Here is a 20,700-nt window from a genome sequence, read left to right on the forward strand (position 1 = left end):
ATAACATCTGCTAACCATGTGACCAATAACATCTGCTAACCATGTGACCAATAACATCTGCTAACCATGTGTATGTGACCAATAACATCTGCTAACCATGTGCATGTGACCAATAACATCTGCTAACCATGTGACCAATAACATCTGCTAACCATGTGACCATTAAAATCTGCTAACCATGTGACCAATAACATCTGCTAACCACGTGTATGTGACCAATAACACCTGCTAACCATGTGACCAATAACATCTGCTAACCATGTGCATGTGACCAATAACATCTGCTAACCATGTGACCAATAACATCTGCTAACCATGTGTATGTGACCAATAACATCTGCTAACCATGTGCATGTGACCAATAACATCTGCTAACCATGTGACCAATAACATCTGCTAACCATGTGCATGTGACCAATAACATCTGCTAACCATGTGTATGTGACCAATAACATCTGCTAACCATGTGTATGTGACCAATAACATCTGCTAACCATGTGCATGTGACCAATAACATCTGCTAACCATGTGACCAATAACATCTGCTAACCATGTGTATGTGACCAATAACATCTGCTAACCATGTGCATGTGACCAATAACATCTGCTAACCATGTGTTTGTGACCAATAACATCTGCTAACCATGTGACCAATAACATCTGCTAACCATGTGACCAATAACATCTGCTAACCATGTGACCAATAACATCTGCTAACCATGTGACCAATAACATCTGCTAACCATGTGACCAATAACATCTGCTAACCATGTGTATGTGACCAATAAAATCTGCTAACCATGTGCATGTGACCAATAACATCTGCTAACCATGTGACCAATAACATCTGCTAACCATGTGTATGTGACCAATAACATCTGCTAACCATGTGACCAATAACATCTGCTAACCATGTGACCAATAACATCTGCTAACCACGTGTATGTGACCAATAACACCTGCTAACCATGTGACCAATAACATCTGCTAACCACGTGCATGTGACCAATAACATCTGCTAACCATGTGACCAATAACATCTGCTAACCATGTGTATGTGACCAATAACATCTGCTAACCATGTGCATGTGACCAATAACATCTGCTAACCATGTGACCAATAACATCTGCTAACCATGTGCATGTGACCAATAACATCTGCTAACCATGTGCATGTGACCAATAACATCTGCTAACCATGTGTATGTGACCAATAACATCTGCTAACCATGTGTATGTGACCAATAACATCTGCTAACCATGTGCATGTGACCAATAACATCTGCTAACCATGTGTTTGTGACCAATAACATCTGCTAACCATGTGTATGTGACCAATAACATCTGCTAACCATGTGACCAATAACATCTGCTAACCATGTGACCAATAACATCTGCTAACCATGTGACCAATAACATCTGCTAACCATGTGACCAATAACATCTGCTAACCATGTGCATGTGACCAATAACATCTGCTAACCATGTGTATGTGACCAATAACATCTGCTAACCATGTGACCATTAACATCTGCTAACCATGTGTATGTGACCAATAACATCTGCTAACCATGTGTATGTGACCAATAACATCTGCTAACCATGTGACCAATAACATCTGCTAACCATGTGACCAATAACATCTGCTAACAATGTGACCAATAACATCTGCTAACCATGTGACCAATAACATCTGCTAACCATGTGACCAATAACATCTGCTAACCATGTGTATGTGACCAATAACATCTGCTAACCGTGTGTATGTGACCATTAACATCTGCTAACCATGTGCATGTGACCATTAACATCTGCTAACCATGTGTATGTGACCAATAACATCTGCTAACCATGTGACCAATAACATCTGCTAACCACGTGTATGTGACCAATAACATCTGCTAACCATGTGACCAATAACATCTGCTAACCATGTGCATGTGACCAATAACATCTGCTAACCATGTGACCAATAACATCTGCTAACCATGTGTATGTGACCAATAACATCTGCTAACCGTGTGTATGTGACCATTAACATCTGCTAACCATGTGCATGTGACCAATAACATCTGCTAACCATGTGTATGTGACCATTAACATCTGCTAACCATGTGACCAATAACATCTGCTAACCATGTGCATGTGACCAATAACATCTGCTAATTATGTGCATGTGACCAATAACATCTGCTAACCATGTGACCAATAACATCTGCTAACCATGTGCATGTGACCATTAACATCTGCTAACCATGTGTATGTGACCAATAACATCTGCTAACCATGTGTATGTGACCAATAACATCTGCTAACCATGTGGCCAATAACATCTGCTAACCATGTGACCAATAACATCTGCTAACCATGTGACCAATAACATCTGCTAACCATGTCACCAATAACATCTGCTAACCATGTGTATGTGACCAATAACATCTGCATGTGACCAAAAACATCTGCTAACCATGTGACCAATAACATCTGCTAACCATGTGTATGTGACCAATAACATCTGCTAACCATGTGACCAATAACATCTGCTAACCATGTGACCAATAACATCTGCTAACCACGTGTATGTGACCAATAACATCTGCTAACCATGTGACCAATAACATCTGCTAACCATGTGCATGTGACCAATAACATCTGCTAACCATGTGACCAATAACATCTGCTAACCATGTGTATGTGACCAATAACATCTGCTAACCATGTGTATGTGACCAATAACATCTGCTAACCATGTGACCAATAACATCTGCTAACCATGTGACCATTAACATCTGCTAACCATGTGTATGTGACCAATAACATCTGCTAACCATGTGTATGTGACCAATAACATCTGCTAACCATGTGACCAATAACATCTGCTAACCATGTGACCAGTAACATCTGCTAACCATGTGACCAGTAACATCTGCTAACCATGTGACCAATAACATCTGCTAACCATGTGACCAATAACATCTGCTAACCATGTGTATGTGACCAATAACATCTGCTAACCATGTGCATGTGACCAATAACATCTGCTAACCATGTGACCAATAACATCTGCTAACCATGTGTATGTGACCAATAACATCTGCTAACCATGTGCATGTGACCAATAACATCTGCTAACCATGTGTTTGTGACCAATAACATCTGCTAACCATGTGTATGTGACCAATAACATCTGCTAACCATGTGACCAATAACATCTGCTAACCATGTGACCATTAACATCTGCTAACCATGTGTATGTGCCCAATAACATCTGCTAACCATGTGACCAATAACATCTGCTAACCATGTGCATGTGACCAATAACATCTGCTAACCATGTGTATGTGACCAATAACATCTGCTAACCATGTGACCATTAACATCTGCTAACCATGTGTATGTGACCAATAACATCTGCTAACCATGTGACCAATAACATCTGCTAACCATGTGACCAATAACATCTGCTAACCATGTGACCAATAACATCTGCTAACCATGTGTATGTGACCAATAACATCTGCTAACCGTGTGTATGTGACCATTAACATCTGCTAACCATGTGCATGTGACCATTAACATCTGCTAACCATGTGTATGTGACCAATAACATCTGCTAACCATGTGTATGTGACCATTAACATCTGCTAACCATGTGACCAATAACATCTGCTAACCATGTGCATGTGACCAATAACATCTGCTAACCATGTGACCAATAACATCTGCTAACCATGTGTATGTGACCAATAACATCTGCTAACCATGTGTATGTGACCAATAACATCTGCTAACCATGTGCATGTGACCAATAACATCTGCTAACCATGTGTTTGTGACCAATAACATCTGCTAACCATGTGTATGTGACCAATAACATCTGCTAACCATGTGACCAATAACATCTGCTAACCATGTGACCATTAACATCTGCTAACCATGTGTATGTGCCCAATAACATCTGCTAACCATGTGACCAATAACATCTGCTAACCATGTGCATGTGACCAATAACATCTGCTAACCATGTGTATGTGACCAATAACATCTGCTAACCATGTGACCATTAACATCTGCTAACCATGTGTATGTGACCAATAACATCTGCTAACCATGTGACCAATAACATCTGCTAACCATGTGACCAATAACATCTGCTAACCATGTGACCAATAACATCTGCTAACCATGTGTATGTGACCAATAACATCTGCTAACCGTGTGTATGTGACCATTAACATCTGCTAACCATGTGCATGTGACCATTAACATCTGCTAACCATGTGTATGTGACCAATAACATCTGCTAACCATGTGTATGTGACCATTAACATCTGCTAACCATGTGACCAATAACATCTGCTAACCATGTGCATGTGACCAATAACATCTGCTAACCATGTGACCAATAGCATCTGCTAACCATGTGCATGTGACCATTAACATCTGCTAACCATGTGTATGTGACCAATAACATCTGCTAACCATGTGACCATTAACAGCTGCTAACCATGTGTATGTGACCAATAACATCTGCTAACCATGTGTATGTGACCAATAACATCTGCTAACCATGTGTATGTGACCAGTAACATCTGCTAACCATGTGTATGTGACCAATAACATCTGCTAACCATGTGACCAATAACATCTGCTAACCATGTGCATGTGACCATTAACATCTGCTAATCATGTGCAAAATTTGATTCGATTTGATAACTATCACCCTCCCATCATCTCTCCCTCCCCATCCCCTCTCCCTCCCATCACCTCTCCCTCCCATCACCTCTCCCTCCCATCACCTCTCCCTCCCATCATCTCTCATCACCTCTCCCTCACATCACCTCTCCCTCACATCACCTCTCCCTCCCATCCCCTCTCCCTCCCCATCCCCTCTCCCTCCCCATCCCCTCTCCCTCCCATCACCTCCCATCACCTCTCACTGACCATCACCTCTCCCTCCCATCCCCTCTCCCTCCCCTCTCCCTCCCATCCCCTCTCCCTCCCTCCCATCCCCTCTCCCTCCCATCACCTCTCCCTCCCCATCCCCTCTCCCTCCCATCACCTCTCCCTCCCATCACCTCTCCCTCCCCATCCCCTCTCCCTCCCCATCCCCTCTCCCTCCCATCACCTCTCCCTCCCTCCCATCCCCTCTCCCTCCCATCCCCTCTCCCTCCCATCACCTCTCCCTCCCTCCCATCCCCTCTCCCTCCCATCACCTCTCCCTCCCATCACCTCTCCCTCCCATCACCTCTCCCTCCCATCACCTCTCCCTCCCATCACCTCTCCCTCCCATCCCCTCTCCCTCCCATCACCTCTCCCTCCCTCCCATCCCCTCTCCCTCCCATCACCTCTCCCTCCCCATCCCCTCTCCCTCCCATCACCTCTCCCTCCCATCACCTCTCCCTGACCATCACCTCTCCCTCCCATCCCCTCTCCCTCCCATCCCCTCTCCCTCCCATCCCCTCTCCCTCCCATCCCCTCTCCCTCCCAACCCCTCTCCCTGACCATCCCCTCTCACTCCCATCCCCTCTCCCTCCCATCCCCTCTCCCTCCCATCACCTCTCCCTCCCATCACCTCTCCCTCCCATCACCTCTCCCTGACCATCACCTCACCCTCCCATCACCTCACCCTCCCATCACCTCACCCTCCCATCCCCTCTCCCTGACATTCACCTCTCCCTCCCATCCCCTCTCCCTCCCCATCCCCTCTCCCTCCCATCCCCTCTCCCTCCCATCCCCTCTCCCTCCCATCACCTCTCCCTCCCATCACCTCTCCCTCCCATCACCTCTCCCTGACCATCACCTCACCCTCCCATCACCTCACCCTCCCATCACCTCACCCTCCCATCCCCTCTCCCTGACATTCACCTCTCCCTCCCATCCCCTCTCCCTCCCCATCCCCTCTCCCTCCCATCCCCTCTCCCTCCCATCCCCTCTCCCTCCCCATCACCTCTCCCTCCCCATCACCTCTCTATTGCCTTGTGAATCCTCCTCCACTGTGGGTAGTTTGCCTCTGATTCGAACCCTCCTCCCCGTGCCTTGGCCTGCTGTGCTACGCTGACGGTACGCGTGTCGATGATGTAGCCGCGTTTCCCCGCCCGCAACGTGGCGTTGATCAACTTCTCGTCTTCCTTACAGCGACGCCCGTTTGTGCCGGTCAGCGGCTGGCCTGAACGCATCATCACCTGAGGACAGAGAGCGGTCAGGGATTAGAGGTTAGGGGTCAAGAAGTAGACACCACAGAGGAAGACAGAAATTGAGCATTTTGATTGGTTAAATTAGGTTGTTATATTTCACACTACAGTTCTATCTGACCAAGTCACTGAATAAAAATGCCTGCTAAGTGACTAAAATGTAAATGTATTTATGTCACACGTGCCACTGTCCATACAGAAAGATTAGACTTTTACTACCTTTACTGTCTTGAAGGAAAACGCCAGCCAAAAACCATCATACTGGCTGGTGTTTTGAAAGTTTACACATATATATATATATATATATACACTGCTCAAAAAAATAAAGGGAACACTTAAACAACACAATGTAACTCCAAGTCAATCACACTTCTGTGAAATCAAACTGTCCACTTAGGAAGCAACACTGATTGACAATACATTTCACATGCTGTTGTGCAAATGGAATAGACAAAAGGTGGAAATTATAGGCCATTAGCAAGACCCCCAATAAAGGAGTGATTCTGCAGGTGGTGACCACAGACCACTTCTCAGTTCCTATGCTTCCTGGCTGATGTTTTGGTCACTTTTGAATGCTGGCGGTGGTGCTCTCACTCTAGTGGTAGCATGAGACGGAGTCTACAACCCACACAAGTGGCTCAGGTAGTGCAGTTCATCCAGGATGGCACATCAATGCGAACTGTGGCAAAAAGGTTTGCTGTGTCTGTCAGCGTAGTGTCCGGAGCATGCAGGCGCTAACAGGAGACAGGCCAGTACATCAGGAGACGTGGAGGAGGCCGTAGGAGGGCAACAACCCAGCAGCAGGACCGCTACCTCCGCCTTTGTGCAAGGAGGTGCACTGCCAGAGCCCTGCAAAATGACCTCCAGCAGGCCACAAATGTGCATGTGTCTGCTCAAACGGTCAGAAACAGACTCCATGAGGGTGGTATGAGGGCCCGACGTCCACAGGTGGGGGTTGTGCTTACAGCCCAACACCGTGCAGGACTTTTGGCATTTGCCAGAGAACACCAAGATTGGCAAATTCGTCACTGGCGCCCTGTGCTCTTCAGAGATGAAAGCAGGTTCACACTGAGCACATGAGCACATGTGACAGACGTGACAGAGTCTGGAGACGCCGTGGAGAACGTTCTGCTGCCTGCAACATCCTCCAGCATGACCGGTTTGGCGATGGGTCAGTCATGGTGTGGGGTGGCATTTCTTTGTGGGGCCGCACAGCCCTCCATGTGCTCGCCAGAGGTAGCCTGACTGCCATTAGGTACCGAGATGAGATCGTCAGACCCCTTGTGGCCTGCTGGAGGTCATTTTGCAGGGCTCTGGCAGTGCACCTCCTTGCACTAAGGCGGAGGTAGCGGTCCTGCTGCTGGGTTGTTGCCCTCCTACGGCCTCCTCCACGTCTCCTGATGTACTGGCCTGTCTCCTGGTAGCGCCTGCATGCTCTGGACACTACGCTGACAGACACAGCAAACCTTTTTGCCACAGTTCGCATTGATGTGCCATCCTGGATGAACTGCACTACTTGAGCCACTTGTGTGGGTTGTAGACTCCGTCTTATGCTACCACTAGAGTGAGAGCACCGCCAGCATTCAAAAGTGACCAAAACATGAGCCAGGAAGCATAGGAACTGAGAAGTGGTCTGTGGTCACCACCTGCAGAATCACTCCTGTTATGGGGGGGGTCTTGCTAATTGCCTATAATTTCCACCTTTTGTCTATTCCATTTGCACAACAGCATGTGAAATGTATTGTCAATCAGTGTTGCTTCCTAAGTGGACAGTTTGATTTCACAGAAGTGTGATTGACTTGGAGTTACATTGTGTTGTTTAAGTGTTCCCTTTATTTTTTTGAGCAGTGTATATATATAGTTGGAATCGGTTAAACTTTGAACATTGAGATATTAAATAAATGATAAGGAAGAAGCCTTGAATAGGAAGAGTGGAAGAGACGGTGTTGTGTGTCAGAAGTTAACGGTTCTCTGTGGGAAGACGGATAGCTTTAGAATGTGTTGGGTGGAAGGGAGTAGAGCAACGGGTTGAGATAGGGGCGACAGACGGACATCTGTGGACTAGAGGAAGGAGGGGGTTGAGATAGGGGAGACAGACGGACATCTGTGGACTAGAGGAAGGAGGGGTTGAGATAGGGGACACAGACAGACATCTGTGGACTAGAGGAAGGAGGGGGTTGAGATAGGGGAGACAGACGGACATCTGTGGACTAGAGGAAGGAGGGGTTGAGATAGGGGAGACAGACGGACATCTGTGGACTAGAGGAAGGAGGGGTTGAGATAGGGGAGACAGACGGACATCTGTGGACTAGAGGAAGGAGGGGGTTGAGATAGGGGAGACAGACGGACATCTGTGGACTAGAGGAAGGAGGGGTTGAGATAGGGGAGACAGACGGACATCTGTGGACTAGAGGAAGGAGGGGGTTGAGATAGGGGAGACAGACGGACATCTGTGGACTAGAGGAAGGAGGGGTTGAGATAGGGGAGACAGACGGACATCTGTGGACTAGAGGAAGGAGGGGGTTGAGATAGGGGAGACAGACGGACATCTGTGGACTAGAGGAAGGAGGGGTTGAGATAGGGGAGACAGACGGACATCTGTGGACTAGAGGAAGGAGGGGGTTGAGATAGGGGAGACAGACGGACATCTGTGGACTAGAGGAAGGAGGGGTTGAGATAGGGGAGACAGACGGACATCTGTGGACTAGAGGAAGGAGGGGGTTGAGATAGGGGAGACAGACGGACATCTGTGGACTAGAGGAAGAAGGGGTTGAGATAGGGGAGACAGACGGACATCTGTGGACTAGAGGAAGGAGGGGTTGAGATAGGGGAGACAGACGGACATCTGTGGACTAGAGGAAGGAGGGGTTGAGATAGGGGAGACAGACGGACATCTGTGGACTAGAGGAAGGAGGGGGTTGAGATAGGGGAGACAGACGGACATCTGTGGACTAGAGGAAGGAGGGGTTGAGATAGGGGAGACAGACGGACATCTGTGGACTAGAGGAAGGAGGGGGTTGAGATAGGGGAGACAGACGGACATCTGTGGACTAGAGGAAGGAGGGGTTGAGATAGGGGAGACAGACGGACATCTGTGGACTAGAGGAAGGAGGGGGTTGAGATAGGGGAGACAGACGGACATCTGTGGACTAGAGGAAGGAGGGGTTGAGATAGGGGAGACAGACGGACATCTGTGGACTAGAGGAAGGAGGGGTTGAGATAGGGGAGACAGACGGACATCTGTGGACTAGAGGAAGGAGGGGGTTGAGATAGGGGAGACAGACGGACATCTGTGGACTAGAGGAAGGAGGGGTTGAGATAGGGGAGACAGACGGACATCTGTGGACTAGAGGAAGGAGGGGGTTGAGATAGGGGAGACAGACGGACATCTGTGGACTAGAGGAAGGAGGGGTTGAGATAGGGGAGACAGACGGACATCTGTGGACTAGAGGAAGGAGGGGTTGAGATAGGGGAGACAGACGGACATCTGTGGACTAGAGGAAGGAGGGGGTTGAGATAGGGGAGACAGACGGACATCTGTGGACTAGAGGAAGGAGGGGTTGAGATAGGGGAGACAGACGGACATCTGTGGACTAGAGGAAGGAGGGGGTTGAGATAGGGGAGACAGACGGACATCTGTGGACTAGAGGAAGGAGGGGTTGAGATAGGGGAGACAGACGGACATCTGTGGACTAGAGGAAGGAGGGGGTTGAGATAGGGGAGACAGACGGACATCTGTGGACTAGAGGAAGGAGGGGTTGAGATAGGGGAGACAGACGGACATCTGTGGACTAGAGGAAGGAGGGGGTTGAGATAGGGGAGACAGACGGACATCTGTGGACTAGAGGAAGGAGGGGTTGAGATAGGGGAGACAGACGGACATCTGTGGACTAGAGGAAGAAGGGGTTGAGATAGGGGAGACAGACGGACATCTGTGGACTAGAGGAAGGAGGGGGTTGAGATAGGGGAGACAGACGGACATCTGTGGACTAGAGGAAGGAGGGGGTTGAGATAGGGGAGACAGACGGACATCTGTGGACTAGAGGAAGGAGGGGTTGAGATAGGGGAGACAGACGGACATCTGTGGACTAGAGGAAGGAGGGGGTTGAGATAGGGGAGACAGACGGACATCTGTGGACTAGAGGAAGGAGGGGTTGAGATAGGGGACACAGACAGACATCTGTGGACTAGAGGAAGGAGGGGGTCGAGATAGGGGACACAGACGGACAACTGTGGACTAGAGGAAGGAGGGGGTTGAGATAGGGGAGACAGACGGACATCTGTGGACTAGAGGAAGGAGGGGTTGAGATAGGGGAGACAGACGGACATCTGTGGACTAGAGGAAGGAGGGGTTGAGATAGGGGACACAGACAGACAACTGTGGACTAGAGGAAGGAGGGGTTGAGATAGGGGAGACAGACGGACATCTGTGGACTAGAGGAGGGAGGGGGTTGAGATAGGGGAGACAGACGGACATCTGTGGACTAGAGGAAGGAGGGGGTTGAGATAGGGGAGACAGACGGACATCTGTGGACTAGAGGAAGGAGGGGGTTGAGGTCAGGAGGTGAGGTCAGTTCCCCTGAAGGGAGTAATCAGGGTTTAGTATCTGGTTACCTTCTTTCTGTTGAACTATAAGATGAAGGATTGGAGAGAGAAGGAGGAGTGTCCTAAAGTGGGATGTATATAACTATAATGGTGAGAAATGTTTTGCAGTCTGAATTACAGCTGTAATGACCCTTTGGGAAGAATTAACCTTGTAAGCTTCTCTAGTGGTCGTGAGTCATTTACTGAAATAACAACCTAACATATATATACAGTGGGGAGAACAAGTATTTGATACACTGCCGATTTTGCAGGTTTTCCTACTTACAAAGCACGAAGAGGTTTTATTGCATGACATAAGTATTTGATCACCTGCCAACCAGTAAGAATTCCGTCTCTCACAGACCTGTTAGTTTTTCTTTAAGAAGCCCTCCTGTTCTCCACTCATTACCTGTATTAACCGCACCTGTTTGAACTCGTTACCTGTATAAAAGACACCTGTCTACACACTCAATCAAACAGACTCCGACCTCTCCACAATGGCCAAGACCAGAGAGCTGTGTAAGGACATCAGGGATAAAATTGTAGACCTGCACAAGGCTGGGATGGGCTACAGGACAATAGGCAAGCAGCTTGGTGAGAAGGCAGCAACTGTTGGCGCAATTATTAGAAAATGGAAGAAGTTCAAGATGACGGTCAATCACCCTCGGTCTGGGGCTCCATGCAAGATCTCACCTCGTGGGGCATCAATGATCATGAGGAAGGTGAGGGATCAGCCCAGAACTACACGGCAGGACCTGGTCAATTACCTGAAGAGAGCTGGGACCACAGTCTCAAAGAAAACCATTAGTAACACACTACGCCGTCATGGATTAAAATCCTGCAGCGCACGCAAGGTCCCCCAGCTCAAGCCAGCGCATGTCCAGGCCCGTCTGAAGTTTGCCAATGACCATCTGGATGATCCAGAGGAGGAATGGGAGAAGGTCATGTGTTCTGATGAGACAAAAATAGAGCTTTTTGGTCTAAACTCCACTTGCCGTGTTTGGAGGAAGAAGAAGGATGAGTACAACCCCAAGAACACCATCCCAACCGTGAAGTATGGAGGTGGAAACATCATTCTTTGGGGATGCTTTTCTGCAAAGTGGACAGGACGACTGCACCGTATTGAGGGGAGGATGGATGAGGCCATGTATCGCGAGATCTTGGCCAACAACCTTCCCTCAGTAAGAGCATTGAAGATGGGTCGTGGCCAGCATGACAACGACCCGAAACACACAGCCAGGGCAACTAAGGAGTGGCTCCGTAAGAAGCATCTCAAGGTCCTGGAGTGGCCTAGCCAGTCTCCAGACCTAAACCCAATAGAAAATCTTTGGAGGGAGCTGAAAGTCCGCATTGCCCAGCGACAGCCCCGAAACTTGAAGGATCTGGAGAAGGTCTGTATGGAGGAGTGGGCCAAAATCCCTGCTGCAGTGTGTGTAAACCTGGTCAAGAACTACAGGAAATGTATGATCTCTGTAATTGCAAACAAAGGTTTCTGTACCAAATGTTAAGTTCTGCTTTTCTGATGTATCAAATACTTATGTCATGCAATAAAATGCAAATGAATTACTTAAAAATCATACAATGTGATTTTCTGGATTTTTGTTTTAGATTCCGTCTCTCACAGTTGAAGTGTACCTATGATAAAAATTACAGACCTCTACATGCTTTGTAAATAGGAAAACCTGCAACATCGGCAGTGTATCAAATACTTGTTCTCCCCACTGTATATATATATATATATATATATCACCACCACCTCTCCCTCCCCACCACCTCTCCCTGACCATCACCTCTCCCTCCCATCACCTCTCCCTCCCTCCCCATCACCTCTCCCTCCCTCCCCATCACCTCTCCCTCCCTCCCCATCACCTCTCCCTCCCTCCCATCACCTCTCCCTCCCTCCCATCACCTCTCCCTCCCTCCCATCACCTCTCTCTCCCTCCCCATCACCTCTCCCTCCCATCCCCTCTCCCTCCCATCCCCTCTCCCTCCCATCCCCTCTCCCTCCCCATCCCCTCTCCCTCCCATCACCTCTCCCTCCCATCACCTCTCCCTCCCATCCCCTCTCCCTCCCCATCCCCTCTCCCTCCCATCACCTCTCCCTCCCCATCACCTCTCCCTCCCATCCCCTCTCCCTCCCCATCACCTCTCCCTCCCATCCCCTCTCCCTCCCATCCCCTCTCCCTCCCCATCACCTCTCCCTCACCATCACCTCTCCATCACCTCACCCTTGTTTCATTAGTCCCATTGTTGCAAAATATTTTGCATGTCAGCAAATAAGATTTCAACATGTGTGTGTGTGTGTGTGTGTGTGTGTGTGTGTGTGTGTGTGTGTGTGTGTGTGTGTGTGTGTATATATATATATATATATATATTTTATAAACTACATTTTGGTATTTGTTTCATTAGTCCATCGTTGCAAAATATTTTGCATGTCAGCAAATAAGATATATACATACACACACATGTTGAAATCTTATTTGCTGACATGCAAAATATTTTGAATATTTTAAAACAAATACCAAAATATAGTTTTTGGGTGGAGTTTCCCTTTAAGATCAGACTCAAATAGACCAATTCAGTTGGGGATTAATACCTTGAAAAGGACCTCAAGTCATTCTGCCACGTAAATTATGAACATGGTAGGCGAGAACAGTTCTCCATGGTGCAATACATTGAATATAAACTACATTTCCCATGGTGCCGTGCACTCCTCTCACCATGCCGTTCTTCTTGTGATAGTAGCTGAGTACGGGGAAGCGCCCCCCGTGGCGGAAGGCGGCAGCTTTCCTTAGGGTGTCGTCGTCCACATCTTTAGGTACGGCCACCAGAGGAGGGTAGGAGGAACACACACTGTAGTCCTTATTCACATCACTCAGACGCCACTCTTCAGTCTGGGAGAGATGGATGGATGGAGAGGAGGGAGGAGGGGATGGATGGAGAGGAGGGATGGAGAGGAAGGATGGAGGGAGGAGAGGATGGAGGAGGGGATGGATGAGAGGAGGGATGGAGGGAGGTGGGGATGGATGGAGAGGAAGGATGGAGGGAGGAGATGGAGGGAGGAGAGGATGGAGGAGGGGATGGATGGAGAGGAGGGACGGATGGAGGGGATCGATGGATGGAGGGAAGGAGATGAGGGAGGGAGAGGGGGGAGGTGGGGAGGGAATGGATGGATGGATGGAGGGAGGGAGAGGGGGGAAGGCGGGAATAGAGGGAGGTGGGGATGGATGGAGAGGAAGGAGGGAGGGAGAGGGAGGGATGGAGGGGGAGGAGGGTGAGGGGGGATTAGAGGGAGAGGAGGGATGAGGGGGAGGAGGGAAGGCGGGAATAGAGAGAGGTGGCGATGGATGGAGGGGGATGGAGGGAGGGAGAGGGGGGGTAGCGAGGAAGGGGGGGTAGCGAGGAAGGGGGGGGTAGCGAGGGAGGGGGGTCAGCGAGGGAGGGGGGTCAGCGAGGAAGGGGGGTAGCGAGGAAGGGGGGGTAGCGAGGGAGGGGGGTCAGCGAGGGAGGGGGGTCAGCGAGGGAGGGAGGGTTGCGAGGGAGGGAGGGAGGGTTGCGAGGGAGGGGGGGAGGGTAGCGAGGGGGGGGGGTAGCGAGAGAGGGAGGGAGGGTAGCGAGCGAGGGGGGGAGGGTAGCGAGGAAGGGGGGGTAGCGAGAGAGGGAGGGTAGCGAGAGAGGGAGGGAGGGTAGCGAGCGAGGGGGGGAGGGTAGCGAGGAAGGGGGGGTAGCGAGGAAGGGGGGGTAGCGAGGAAGGGGGGGTAGCGAGGGAGGGAAGGTAGCGAGGGGGGGAAGGTAGCGAGGGGGGGAAGGTAGCGAGGGAGGGAGGGTTTTGATCATTATAATAGTTAAGGAAAGCTGGGTTTTTATATACCACTTTGTGACATCTGCTGATGTAAAAAGGGCTTTAAAAAACATTTTGATTTGAGTTGACAGAACATTATTGAAAATTAACATAACGAAAGAGCTGTTTTCCTCATTTGACAAATAAACCTGGAAACATTCAGATCTAAAAGAAACAGCCATACAACTCGCAGAGGTAATTAGAAACAGCCATACAACACACAGAGGTAATTAGAAACAGCCATACAACACCAGAGGTAATTAGAAACAGCCATACAACACCAGAGGTAATTAGAAACAGCCATACAACTCGCAGAGGTAATTAGAAACAGCCATACAACACCAGAGGTAATTAGAAACAGCCATACAACACCAGAGGTAATTAGAAACAGCCATACAACACCAGAGGTAATTAGAAACAGCCATACAACACCAGAGGTAATTAGAAACAGCCATACAACACGCAGCGGTAATTAGAAACAGCCATACAACACCAGAGGTAATTAGAAACAGCCATACAACACCAGAGGTAATTAGAAACAGCCATACAACACGCAGAGGTAATTAGAAACAGCCATACAACACACAGAGGTAATTAGAAACAGCCATACAACACCAGAGGTAATTAGAAACAGCCATACAACACCAGAGGTAATTAGAAACAGCCATACAACACCAGAGGTAATTAGAAACAGCCATACAACACCAGAGGTAATTAGAAACAGCCATACAACACCAGAGGTAATTAGAAACAGCCATACAACACCAGAGGTAATTAGAAACAGCCATACAACACCAGAGGTAATTAGAAACAGCCATACAACACCAGAGGTAATTAGAAACAGCCATACAACACCAGAGGTAATTAGAAACAGCCATACAACACACAGAGGTAATTAGAAACAGCCATACAACACCAGAGGTAATTAGAAACAGCCATACAACACCAGAGGTAATTAGAAACAGCCATACAACACCAGAGGTAATTAGAAACAGCCATACAACACCAGAGGTAATTAAAAACAGCCATACAACACCAGAGGTAATTAGAAACAGCCATACAACACCAGAGGTAATTAGAAACAGCCATACAACACCAGAGGTAATTAGAAACAGCCATACAACACCAGAGGTAATTAGAAACAGCCATACAACACACAGAGGTAATTAGAAACAGCCATACAACACACAGAGGTAATTAGAAACAGCCATACAACACACAGAGGTAATTAGAAACAGCCATACAACACACAGAGGTAATTAGAAACAGCCATACAACACCAGAGGTAATTAGAAACAGCCATACAACACGCAGAGGTAATTAGAAACAGCCATACAACACCAGAGGTAATTAGAAACAGCCATACAACACCAGAGGTAATTAGAAACAGCCATACAACACCAGAGGTAATTAGAAACAGCCATACAACACGCAGAGGTAATTAGAAACAGCCATACAACACGCAGAGGTAATTAGAAACAGCCATACAACACCAGAGGTAATTAGAAACAGCCATACAACACACAGAGGTAATTAGAAACAGCCATACAACACCAGAGGTAATTAGAAACAGCCATACAACACCAGAGGTAATTAGAAACAGCCATACAACACCAGAGGTAATTAGAAACAGCCATACAACACCAGAGGTAATTAGAAACAGCCATACAACACCAGAGGTAATTAGAAACAGCCATACAACACCAGAGGTAATTAGAAACAGCCATACAACACGCAGAGGTAATTAGAAACAGCCATACAACACCAGAGGTAATTAGAAACAGAGGTAATTACCTCAATATACACTGGGTGCACATAACATTAGGAAGACATGCTCTTTCCATGATATAGACTGACCAGGTGAATCCAGGTGAAAGATATGATCCCTTATTGATGTCACTTGTTAAATCCACTTCAAATCAGTGTAGATGAAGGGGAGGAGACAGGTTGAAGAAGGATTTATAAGTCTTGGGACATGGATTGTGTATGTCTGCCATTCAGAGGGTGAATGGGCAAGAAAAAATATTTAAGTGCCTTTGAATGGGGGTACGGTGGTAGTAACCAGGCGTACCGGTTTGTGTCAAACTGTAACACTGCTGGGTTTCTCCACACTCAACAGTTTCCTGTGTGTATCAAGAATGGTCCACCACCCAAAGGACATCCAGCAAACTTGACATCCGTGGGAATCAACATGGGCCAGCATCCCTGTGGAACGCTTTCGACACCTTGTAGAGTCCATGACCTAGATAACTGAGGCTGTTCTGAGGGTCAAAAAAGGGGGGATGCAACTCAATATTAGGAAGGTGTTCTTAATGTTTTGTCCACTCAGCGTATTATCTAAGCAGGTTCCAGAGTGAGCAGAGCAGCCCTACATACCATGGACTCTAGGTCTTTGAAAGCATCCTCTGGTAGGAAAGACTTCCATCCATCCTCGAGGACCTGAAACATGGGTCGGTAGAAGAACGGGTACATCAACGAGACGGAGTCCAGAGTGGACAGAACCTAGAGGAAGAGAGGAGATCTTATGTTCATTGTGCACTCTATAGTGAACGAGTGCACACTTCATAGAGAATGTGACCACAGCCTGAGAACCATAGCTGGTAACCTCACTCCCCCAGGTTATTGCACACAACACATACAAGCCTGGGATATCAACCACTCAGAGTTGACCTTAGTGGGAGTGACCATAGAATTCTATGGGCCCTACTGACTAAAGTATTTGTCATCATTTAATTTTAGCGAATCACATGACTGACGTGTGGCTCTGTGCTTTGCTAGTGTACAGGGGAGAGTTAGGGGGAAGGTGTTGTCGGAGAGGATTGGTGGATAGATTAAGACAATTTATTTGGCGCCGGGGGGGGGGGGGGGGGGGGGGTTCTTTCGGCTGTCTGTGTCGGCTAACGAATGCCAAGTTTGACCCGTTGGTCCACAAGACTCTTCACGCATTTAGGCGGAAGTGTCTGGGAATGAGATAAGAGCCACAGAGAAACTCCTCTAGAGGTCTATCTCCAGGTTGGGATTAATACCAGAGTTTATCTCCAGGTTGGGATTAATACCAGAGTTTATCTCCAGGTTGGGATTGATACCAGAGTTTATCTCCAGGTTGGGATTAATACCAGAGTTTATCTCCAGGTTGGGATTGATACCAGAGTTTATCTCCAGGTTGGGATTGATACCAGAGTTTATCTCCAGGTTGGGATTAATACCAGAGTTTATCTCCAGGTTGGGATTAATACCAGAGTTTATCTCCAGGTTGGGATTAATACCAGAGTTTATCTCCAGGTTGGGATTAATACCAGAGTTTATCTCCAGGTTGGGATTAATACCAGAGTTTATCTCCTGGTTGGGATTAATACCAGAGTTTATCTCCAGGTTGGGATTAATACCAGAGTTTATCTCCAGGTTGGGATTAATACCAGAGTTTATCTCCAGGTTGGGATTAATACCAGTTTATCTCCAGGTTGGGATTAATACCAGTTTATCTCCAGGTTGGGATTAATACCAGTTTATCTCCAGGTTGGGATTAATACCAGTTTATCTCCAGGTTGGGATTAATACCAGTTTATCTCCAGGTTGGGATTAATACCAGTTTATCTCCAGGTTGGGATTAATACCAGTTTATCTCCAGGTTGGGATTAATACCAGAGTTTATCTCCAGGTTGGGATTAATACCAGAGTTTATCTCCAGGTTGGGATTAATACCAGAGTTTATCTCCAGGTTGGGATTAATACCAGTTTATCTCCAGGTTGGGATTAATACCAGAGTTTATCTCCAGGTTGGGATTAATACCAGAGGCTAGTTTACTGGTCATCCTGCATTGTTCCTATTCATTCCATTGCTGTTCCAATATGAAACATGGAGACTAAAGTCCCTCCTCACCTCGATAGAGCTGGCGATGTTGAGGCACTCCTCCATGCCAGGGATATCCAGCTGAATCACCCTGAGGTCTTTACACTTGACTATGATGGTGCCCAGAGACCCCACAAACCTGCAGACAGGGGGAGGAGAAGGTTAACACTGACCCTAAGCCTGACCATAACCCCTCACCCTGGCCTCTCCTTACCCTGATCCCAACCCCTCACCCTTAGCATGCAACAGCTTAACGCTGTGCCTGGACCAGAGCTACCGACCACCCACCTCTTCTCTATGGCATCGATGTTAGCATGCAGCAGCCAGAGTTCCTCTGTGTTGTCCTGTCTGGAGCTCAGTATGAGGTGATGTCCTGTCAGACAGAGAGTTCCCTCCACCGTGGGCAGGAAGGGCCTCCTCAACACCACCCCATCCACTCTGGGGGTCTTAATCAGCTCAGCAAACTCCATTTCCTAACACAGAGACACAGACAGCCTACCATGAGGCGATAGTGTGAGTTAGCTAGCCTTTTGTATTTGTTAATTAACCAGGATAGTCCACTCACTTCCCCGGAGTAGAGCAGCCTGTTTTTTTATTGATTTTTTTCAACCATTCGGGTGCAGTTTCTTTTTCACAAGAAATTATAATTTAATGTTTGATAGACATCAGGTGCTTGCAATACTAGCTTTGGCTACCTAGCTAGCTACATGCTCCTGGTGCAAATTTACTGGCAATCAAATTGTGCTTTCAAGACAACTGGGAACTCTCCGACTGCAGTTTGTTCAAGACAACTGGGAACTCTGGGGGGGGGGGGGGACAGCTCCGACTGAGCAAAATAGTTACGTGTCTGTCAAATCATCACTGACGTCATGATTTGACCTTTTTTTTCCCGAGTTAAAAACAATTCATGACGTCAGTGACCTTCAGGTCGGAGCTTTATAAAGAGACCCGGGTTCCCGAGTTGGATGACCATTATAATCGATTTTTCCCCCGCGAGTTCCCAGGTAGATTGAACGTTCGGGAAGTCGGCGATTTCCGAGTAAACAGTTGTATTGAACGCGGCATTAGTTGTATTGAAAGCACCATAAACTAAGATAGGTAACCAACTCTGAGGTAGGAGTTACAGCGCTAATGCCGCGTTCAAAACAACTGCGAACTCGGAAAAATACGAGGTTAAATACCCTTTAAATCAAGACATCAGTGATCTTCGGGTCGGAGTAAAAGAAAGAGGCCCGAGTTCCCTAGATGGTTGACTGTTCAAATCGACTAGGAACAGTTGGAGATATGTTTTTCCCGAATTCCCAGTTTGTTTGAATGCACTGAAGTCAGAGATATGCATAATGACATCTGTAATGTATTTTATTTTGGAACTTCTGTGAGTGCAATATTTACTGTTAATTTTTGTTTATTTCACTTCTGTATATTTAACATATGCCAATAAAGCCAATAATTGAATTGATTTCCGAGTACCCAGTTGTTTAGAACGCCGCATAAGCCACATCTCTTAGCTAGCTCCCCTAACGTTAGCTACCAGCTAGGCATCTAGCTAACTAACGACGTTTTCTAGCTAGTAGACTGATGTTAGATCATTTAAACTCATACAAGCATGTATTTTGGTTCCCGACAGACGGCTTTACAGATAATAATAAAGTATCGTGCGGTGGACCATAGTTGAGTTTTATCAACAAATGACGGATATAGCTAGCGAGCTAACTTCCTATCTAACGTTAACTAGCTAGCTGCGTAGACACTGCAGCAGAAAGTGTAGCCAAGCTGATGACATCTTTGTCCGATACATTGGTTAACCATCACGTCCCACAATACCAATTTAGACTTTAAATGTAACTGGTGTAAACACTAGCATCCTACCTGGCGCCTCTACTGATGTTTGACAAAATGTACTGGTTGAGCGAGAATGAAGTGCGAATACAAAAACATGCCGACTGGAACAAGAGGACATCTGACATTAAGGTTCCCGAACAATTTGTGTCCGATATCTGTAGAAATTGCCAATCAATGGAAAACTATTTCACAACGACACTATAGATGCTACATATACAGTACCAGTCGACAGTTTGGACAAACCTACTCATTCAAGGGTTTTTCGTTATTTTTACTATTTTCTACATTGTAGAATAATAGTGAAGAAATCAAAAATATCAAATAACAAATATGTAGTAACCAAAAAAAGTGTATCAAAATATATTTTAGATTCTTCAAAGTAGCCACCC

At 47.2% G+C, this 20,700-nt stretch overlaps 1 protein-coding gene across 3 annotated transcripts in view; it reads right to left on the bottom strand.

The window, feature by feature from the left end:
• The window catches only part of mtmr9 (myotubularin related protein 9), a 77,522-nt gene extending 57,044 nt beyond the window's left edge, over positions 1–20,478 (bottom strand). Inside the window, exons 1-6 of one of the 3 annotated variants that reach the window (XM_055911752.1) lie at positions 20,339–20,478; positions 18,758–18,942; positions 18,500–18,608; positions 16,996–17,121; positions 13,499–13,672; positions 5,968–6,185 (exon numbers count right to left, since the gene is read on the bottom strand). In XM_055911752.1, coding sequence (XP_055767727.1) covers positions 5,968–6,185; positions 13,499–13,672; positions 16,996–17,121; positions 18,500–18,608; positions 18,758–18,939 — 809 coding nt within the window. In that variant the 5' untranslated portion in view covers positions 18,940–18,942; positions 20,339–20,478. Of the gene's footprint in view, positions 1–5,967; positions 6,186–13,498; positions 13,673–16,995; positions 17,122–18,499; positions 18,609–18,757; positions 18,965–19,034; positions 19,052–20,338 lie in introns of those variants that run through there. The other 2 variants (XM_055911751.1, XM_055911753.1) reach the window with 2 other exon arrangements.
• Between the last annotated feature and the right edge of the window lie 222 nt (positions 20,479–20,700).

The sequence above is a fragment of the Salvelinus fontinalis genome, unplaced genomic scaffold (genome assembly GCF_029448725.1).
Source record: "Salvelinus fontinalis isolate EN_2023a unplaced genomic scaffold, ASM2944872v1 scaffold_0089, whole genome shotgun sequence".
Taxonomy (NCBI): Eukaryota; Metazoa; Chordata; class Actinopteri; order Salmoniformes; family Salmonidae; genus Salvelinus; species Salvelinus fontinalis.